Consider the following 8,553-nt stretch of genomic DNA (forward strand, 5'->3'; position numbering starts at 1 on the left):
GGTGTTCACTCCTGCAGACATGTATTTTACCTTCCCTTCTTTTTGTTTAAAAAAAATAGTTAGTCGAGCTTAACCAATCCCATTTCAGTAGGAATGGGTGAATATTTGGGGTGGTCGAATATTTGATCGAATTGCTGTGTGTTCGTTATTCGCTTCGATTCGAATGCACGTATTCGATATTTTCAAATTATTCGGTGCTCCCAAATAGGCAGCCAAAAGCCAAGCTTTTCTGTCAAGCTTTTTGAGACGTCAACCCAGGCTTGTCGCAAAACTCTGGCAATGCTGACATTTTTATCATCAGTGCCAAGTTGTTGCTTTGTCTAAAGGTTCGACGAGCTCTCGGCCACCATCACACTGCTGCAAGGCATATGTCTGCCAATTTTCATTACAATAATGCCGATGTGTAAAAAAATTTCCAGCTCACTTAGCTAAGATGTTTTTATTTCTATTGGATCATTGGAAATGCTTGTTTACGGCTGGGGTACTCGCACTGTTTCTTGCACAAAAGGGGGACAGCACTCATATGGAGCAGGAACTGCAAATATGGGTTCAATTTGGGCTTTGCCAGAAGTCATCATTCCACTGCGTTTCTGGCTAGCTGAGATATTCCATTCCATACAGTCCGCCTTTTTCACTGCGGTGTGGCGCCCTCTTGAGGTAGCGACGGAAAGCAGATCGGAGGTCAAGGTTAGCGCGGTGCGTCGTGGTTGTTGCCTTCGGCGTGAGCGCGTTATTTCTCGACGCTCGAAGAGAGGGTAGCTTTCCGACTCACCTTGGCGCTTTTTTTTTTAACCTTATTCTTCCCCTGACGACTGCTACTGCATCAGCATGCAATCGCCAGGGGAGGAATTCATCCTGGGAGGCTTTCTTGCCGTTACCAACGACAGGACGGACTTGGCCTGGTCGACCATAGTTACACGAGCGCAGTTAACCACGGTTAAGCGAACCGCGGTTAGACAAAACCGCAGTTTGCTGCGTTACACGGCAGGCGAAACTGTGGTTACCTTGCTAACCATGGTTAACGCAAACTGAGCTTGGCCACCCCAGTTCAGCCGTCCTAACCACAGTTCCCGCAGCCGCAGTGCTCAAAATCGCGGAAGTCAATTCGGACGCAAGTGGCGGCGCATCTGCGAAGGCTAAAAAAAAAAAAATCACCTGGCGTTCGGAGGAGACGAAGGTTCTCAAATAGCGGCCGCCCCAACGCTGCCCCCAAGAGGCGCCGGCGTTCTTTGTGTTGCTTTCGCAAGCAGCCGACTGCCCGTCGGCAGCGGCTCGTTTCCCGATCCACCTGATCAACTACGACAAAAGCCGTGCTAAATTTGTAAATTCCGCGCGTCGTCCGCCAAAAAAATGGATAAACCAGGCAATCATGAAGCGTTTTCAGCACTCGGAAACGATCGGCGTGCACGTTGGCCGTGCTTGCTAACACGCCGGCGTGCCTACCCGCGCGGAACTGCAAGCGGCTTGAACCGGCCCAGACCACGGCAGCAACAGCTTATCGCCGCTCTTCGAAATCAATCTGATCGCGGAAAAGAACTTCCACATGCGAGAAAGTGGATGTTAGTGCGGTGAAAAATTGTGCTATAGATTGCAATTCACAGTTGTAGAGATAGCGGCGGTCAAATATCCACCGCGATGCTAATCCTAAAGTTCCCAACACCGAGCAGACCTGAGCAAACCAAGCCGGTTGCGAGCAGTTGGGGAAGCCCCTCTCCTCGCCACGCGCGAGTGCGTCGCGTGTGGGTCTGAAATGACGGCTTTAATGATATTTAGTTTTGTCTACACTGCTTCTCCTTTGTTTTTTCTCGTTAAGTTAAAGGTGTGGTCATTTATTTTTGTTACGCCCACAACCAAGTCACCGCGGTCACCACAATCGGAATTTCGTGTGTAACAGACAAAACCGCAGTTTGTGATAACTGCGGTTAAAGTTTTGTAAAACACAGTTAAACTTGACTGCGGTTACCTCCGCTTCCCATTGTCAGACTGGCGTCTCACAGCCCTAATCCAGGCTTCTCGGCGTTGCCTGGCGCGCGTAGCTGACGGGAAGTGCAAAAAACGCTCGTTTTTGTCACCCTTGGCCCGAGAGGTGCACTTGTACGCAGCACACGAAAGCGACATTGCATTTAAACGACACAAAAGTGGCTAGATATTTGCAGTTCACGTTGCCGACGATGCATGGGTCTCAGCCGAGTATCGGCGGACGCTGCAGATGGATGGTGCAGTGGCCCTCCAAACAGTTTCTCGCGTTCACCAATAGGGCTTCGTGCATGCGCAGTGGCATCTTGAAAAAGGCGGATTGACCGAGAAGCACTTTTGTTGCAGTCTCACTGTGTCTACTTTGTTGCAATGGGAATGTGCGCTGGTTTTAATATCTGCGTAGTCACTTTTTCTTGATGCGAAAAGCTTGAGAGTGTGTTTAAAAAAGTAACACAGTGTTCCTGAGAGCTCCTATTTCTGGGAATGAGGAGTATTGTTTGGCAAGCATGCATAGTTTGAAGGGTGTTTGTGTCAAACGCTTTGATGGTGCAACAAATGAAGAGCGTAAGCTGTCCGTGCAAATATCTGTTTTTCGTTTCCTTCCAGGTTCGGTTTGGCACCAGGGATTCTGCCAAGGCAGTCTTCTACAGGGCCCTTCAGAGCTGCCCCTGGGCAAAGGTCAGCCAAGTGTTTTGTTTTCCTTGGACATTTCCCTAGCCGTGCTCAGGAGAATCCTTTACGTATCCCTGGTGTAAAAAGAAAACATGAGATTGTTGTAATTATTCCTCAATTGTGAGCAAACACGATGTTACAGTTCCAAAAGAAAAAGATTCTGAGGACATTCGGAAAGTATTTCTTGTGGGGGTCGCGGCTCGAAATGGACCGTATTACCTTTTAGCAGGCTAGTACACCAGAACCAAACCCACAATCCCCACCGCGGCATCGGAGGGATGCTGCTGAGGGTTTGTTCAACTCACTGGGAGGTGCCAAGGATGCACTGGGAGCCAGGCGGTTTTGACAAATCACGCTTTACTGCTCTGTCGTAACATGGAACGCGCGCTGGACCGGCTGTCCCGAGCTTGCGAGGAGACGGAGTCTCTGCGAGCCCATCAAGCCGTCCGTGGCCGTCGACTCGGTCCATCTCCTGCAGGGAGACTTACCTCGTCTTGAGGTCAAGGAGCACAGACTCCTTCGTCTGACGCGCGTGGTTCCAGTGTCCCTTAGGAGAGCCCCAAGCAGAGCAATCCCGCGTTCCGACATCACCTCGGTTGGGAGAGAAGGCTGTCCAGAAGTGGAGAAAGGTGCCGGTGTGGAGGCCGGTCGCTAGCAGGGCTGAAGTTGCGTGTGCCGTGATCGCCCATAAAAAAGCGCGTGCTGTGTGTGCGCTGGGGCGTGCACACTTTGTTGCCAAGGCAGCATCCCTGTGTCGGCAGCACCAGACAGTTAGGCCTAATTGCGCTTCGCAGTTGGCAGGGGGGCCCACATGGTCCCCATGTTCTTTAAAAGGCACCAGTTGGATCTAGTATTGTGAGAGCCTCATGCAAAAGTGAGAAGGCATTGAAAAGAACAAACATCGCTTTTCAATTAGTTTCGTTACACTAGACCAGCAGATCGTTTGAAGCGCACATATTTGTATCAGCAGGCCAGTGCAAAGTGCAATTCCAGGGTGTCTAGCGACCGGGAAAACCGGGAAAACCGGGAAAAGTCAGGGAATTTTGAACCACCGGGAAAAGTCAGGGATTTGTCAGGGAATTTTTCAATAAAGTAGTACCAGTCAGGGAAAACCACTTCGGGGCCTGCCCACACTGTTTTAGAATAGGGGAAACCAGTGTTGGAGTCCCCCAAGAGGATACACGAACGCAACACGTTCGCGGGCGACGAAAGCGTGATCCGCATGAAACGTTTTCTCGGCACGGTGTGTGCCGAGCGGCAGGCGCCGGCAACATGGCGGCAGCACCGGTCGCAAAGTAGTGCGGTAGCTCCAACGGTCGCTTTTACCGCTTATTACAATCTTAAAATGCTACTCAAGGCACAAACGCACTTGTGCAGGAAAGGAGCCACCGCATGCACGAAATCGTCGACGAGGCAGTGAAAATACCGCGCACGAATCGCGTGCAGAAACTCGGCGTGCGGTTCACGCAGCTCACAGCTGGTTTTAGGTTGCTGGGTGCACTTGCGCAGAGGGACGATAGGGGCTAGGGACGACACATCGTCCCTAGCCACCCTAGGGACGATGTGTGTGGTGCCCAAATCACACGCACAACGCGCTTTTTTTTTTCAGCGAATTTTAAAAGGCAGCGCTTTTCGGGAGCTAATCTTGAAGGAACTTCTTTTTTATGACATCAGGAGCCAGAATTACATAATCAAAAAGGAACACGACATGGTTTAGCATGAACCGCATGCGGCGTTTTCTGCTCGCGAAAACGCGCCGCGCACGTCACAGGCGCGCTGACGCTGCCGCGGAACCACCCGCGCGCTGCGCGCGGTGCTGCCGGCGGCGGCAACAAGGCGGCGGCTTCGTCCGCGGAGCTCGAGCGACCGCTTCTAAGCGCTCTCTAAAATGCCGCACAAGGAACGCACGAAGTTGCTTGTGCGGTAAAGGAGCTTTTAACGTGGGCGAAACGTTACTATAAAACATCATCCGCGCCGCTCGTGAAAGCGCCCATGCAATACCTGCCCGGGGTGGTAAGCCAAAGCATATCTGGCGGAGCCAGCCGGCTGTCTGCCGCCATGAGGCGCGCGGCTCCCCATTGGCGCAAGTCGTCAGGCTCCTCCCACTACCCTCGCCACGCGCGTCATTTTCTTAGCGAGGCAGAAGCTGCCGCGCGCGCGAATCGTCGACGCGGGCGTCAAAAAATCGCACGCGCAACGCCGACGCGCCCAAATCGCGTGTAAAAACGCACCATGCGGTTCACGTTGCATGTCGAGCCAGGACAATCAAGAAAAAAAACCAAAAGGTACTCGCTGAAGCGCGACTTGAAGCTTCTATCCCGCAAGACTCCCTGAAGCCGTAACTGAAGGCAAGCAAACCTCAAGCTGAACGAACTGAAGTTAATCAAAATGCAATTTGAGAATCGGGGCACTTGCAACAAAGGTGTTTTTCCCTACTATAGAATGTGTTTTCTGTACGCTTTTTATATGCTTCACGGACCATTTCCATAGAATGGCGCCTGTTGTATAGGTCAGGGAATTTTGACTAAAATGGTCATGGAAAACATGGAAAAGTCAGGGAAATTGAATCAGGCAATTTGCTAGACACCCATTCAGATGGACAGGCGGCATTTGATAGTTCCGTGTGTCCACATTTTTGTGCTCGGCCGAGAACCGCGTTCGAAAATTGTTTCTCCCATCTCGGCAGAATGAAGGTTCTTTCCGCAGGTTTTGCGTTCGGACGATTAAGGGTACGATAGTCAGGGCTGGTTCTGCGGGCCCCGCTTGTGTCCTCTGCTTCTGTGCATTCGCAATTCTGTTTTCATGCCTGCTACCAGACATGGAGAGCAGGGAAGTGGAGATTGGGAGTGTGGTGCGTTTGCTGCAGCAGGATTGGCAGGGCTGGCTTCCTGTATTCTGCTCTACGATTTCTTTAGGAGTTGGTTACAGCTCATGGGTCATTCGTCACTGCACGAGTGTGTGTGGTGTAGTGTGCTGTTGACAAGGTGAAGAAAAACCTTCGACGGCTACTCCGAGGTCTCGTCGAAGCACACAGCATAAACAGGGTCACCCGCTAAAGCAGTTGTGAAGCAGACAGCAAGGGGGCAGTGAAGCCAAAGTGGTTGAAGCCAGATGGTGAAGCCATGTACTTAGCCACAGCCACAGCCGCTGTCTAGCTGCTAGAGGTGTGTGGCTAGACTGTAAGTGCACTGTGTGTTTTGCACATTACAGCCCTGACTTCTGCTTGACTGCTGAGCACCAGAGCAGGATGATTACTGGACTACAGCTTTGCGTGTGAATTACAGGGAGAAAAATGAGAGCTGTGCTGTTCTGATTGTACGCTGTGCTGCCTTCAGGACCCTTTCACACGGTAGCGAAGGAAATCCGCGGTCACAAGAATATCGTAGAATTGGCGTTCCCTTCTGTTTCAACCAAGCGGGTTACGGGAGATTATCTGTGAAAGCGTGTCTATTTGTTGGTTGATTCTGATTATTACGGCCTCAGAGTACATTGCTTTGAATGGAGTTTATTTCTGGGAAATTCCAGTGTCACTTGGTCATTGCCCTAATTGAATTTCTTTAGCAGTGATCACAATTACAGTACTGTGAATCACAGTGGCTATAAAACTTCTGCCTCAGGTTGGTTGTACGCCATAAAATTGACTGACTATTCACAGATGCCGACATTGATGTCCAAGCGCTGGAGTTCACTTTTTTTGCCATAAACTAGGGAAGACATGGGGCTCCACAATGCAGTGAAACGACAGCCGAGCCACGAACTGGTTCAGAGTGGTGTGTGCGACGTTTGGGCCACAGGCCACTGCCGATGACAGGTTGAGACACATTGCCTATTCATTAGCTGTTTACATCTCAAGTAACGAACAGGCCCACAGAGCTGCTTGCGAGATCGTCACCTGAGCAGCAGTAAACCCGCCTGCCGTGGGAGCAGAGCGCTCACAAAAGTTCGACACCCCCAAATCGTACAAACAGATTACAGACTACTGCAAACCTTGCGGGTGCGAATTTCCACTCCCCACCGCACACTCAATGCTGCACAGGCCCAGGCATGGAGACAACTCCAAACCAGTACCTACCCAAACACGATGGCCTATAGTCACTTGCGTCCAGAAGTCTTGTCAGATAAATGCAAACACTGCAGCCATTGCGCGGACCTCATGCACATTATGCGGAAATGCCAGAAAAAAACCACCGAACAAGACCCCCAACCCCCTATAGACATTAAACATCTAGAACACTAATGCCCCTGTCACACGGGCACTTTCAATCGCAATTGAAGTGAATCGCGATCGAGTTTTCGAACACTATTGACGCACTGGTGCTGCTACACAGCACGTTTCAATCGCAATCGAGAAGTTGCACTGGTTGCACTCGTGTACACCAGATGGCCCTACCAATGTACTTGCAGCCGGCGCCTGGTAACTTCGCGCAGTCGTAGGTATACGTAACTATGTAAATGTTACCGCACGCTCATTTGGCTCAAGTTATTTGACACAATTTGGGGCATTAGTTGAAGTTGTCACCTTCTGGGCCATTACTGAGCGAGGACAAGAGTATTGCCACTTTCATTCGATCGCACTTGAGAAACCAGGATTGAGTTCGAGCAGGATCGAGCTCGATCGCGAGCGATTGAAACTGCCATGTAGCAGCGCCCGATCCGGATTGAGCTCAATCCAGATCAACTCAATCGCGATTGAAAGTGCCCGTGTGACAGGCGTATAAGAAGCCCTGCTCTGCAGCTCCAGCCCCCTGATGCAGCTATGCCTTGTCCAGGTGGCCAAAGAAGCCGCCAGGAACCAAAATCTGGCCGACTATCGCGGCAGAGAGAGCCCAAGCTCGCTACTTCGGGGCGGGTAAAGCTCACTCTCTCACAAATAAAATCGGCCAAGTAGAGCTTTTTGTACACTGCTAGCCTCGCTTGTTTTATACACCCTTGAAAATTTGCGCAGTAGGGAAAAGAGTTGTACTATGAAAGGCGCAGTCATAACAAGTAAGGATGCTGGACATAATATTGGGGTGTCAGTCATGGGAAATCATACGAGGTAGGTTGAAAAGCTGGAGTATGAAGCTGTAGGAAAGGCGCTTAATCATAGTTGGTGGTGGCAAACTGTTCAGAGCTTTGTTTATGAAAGTCAGTTTTCTTCCAGGAAGACAATGCGCAACGTATTTATTGTGGCCCTGAAAACAAAATATGTCCTGATTTGTTACTTTACTGTATTGCACTATTTTGTATTGTGCTTTATTGTGTTGTTCTCTTATTGTATTGAATGGTACTGCTCGACCCTTCGCGTTCTCATCACATGCCATGTGCAGGTGCTGTACGTGGACGGTGTGCGCCACTTCCCGGAGTGCCTGCAGGAAGTGGTGGACATGATGGTGGAAAAGGGCATCCGCCTCAGGGCTCCCCTTGAGGAGCTGCAGCTGCTACGAGAACACGCGTCCTGTGCAGTGGGGGAGAAGGAGGGCAGCTCAGACTGTGTGGCCCAGGCTGAGACTGAGACAGAGCCAGAGAAGATTCCGAGTTAGCCCCCACCACTTCGCTCCAAGGGACGGAGTGCTGTAGATATCGAACTCGGTTTCGTGCTTCTGTGTGTGCCCTGGAAGTTGGGCATGCACGTGTGAATACCTGTTCACTCTGTAATAAAATAACGGAGCAGTTTCTTGAGTTGACTTGAATGAACGTTTTTTGAAACTTGTGGGATATACGTGAGGTTCCTCGGAGGCCCAGCCAGTCCTGGCGTAAGGCTCCCACGCTAGCTCCCGGCGTGTCAACCACGCGGGCTCCCATGGCTATGGCAGCCCAGCGAGGTTCGCCGATACGAGAACACAGTAGACAGTAGTGCCGAAGCACAGCCGTTTATTTGGGGAATCCCAAAGCATGCGAGCACAGGGCTCGACGGCGTTCACG

General features: G+C 51.0%; 1 protein-coding gene across 1 annotated transcript in view; it reads left to right on the forward strand.

The window, feature by feature from the left end:
- LOC144164259 (nuclear exosome regulator NRDE2-like) overlaps positions 1–8,310 on the forward strand; it is a 99,474-nt gene extending 91,164 nt beyond the window's left edge. Inside the window, exons 17-18 of the mRNA XM_077694775.1 lie at positions 2,584–2,655; positions 7,959–8,310. Coding sequence (XP_077550901.1) covers positions 2,584–2,655; positions 7,959–8,171 — 285 coding nt within the window. The 3' untranslated portion in view covers positions 8,172–8,310. The remainder of the gene's footprint in view (positions 1–2,583; positions 2,656–7,958) is intronic.
- Positions 8,311–8,553: the final 243 nt, after the last annotated feature.

The sequence above is a fragment of the Haemaphysalis longicornis genome, unplaced genomic scaffold (assembly GCF_048455015.1).
Source record: "Haemaphysalis longicornis isolate Haplotype H1 unplaced genomic scaffold, Haemaphysalis longicornis Haplotype H1 scaffold_13, whole genome shotgun sequence".
NCBI lineage: Eukaryota > Metazoa > Arthropoda > Arachnida > Ixodida > Ixodidae > Haemaphysalis > Haemaphysalis longicornis.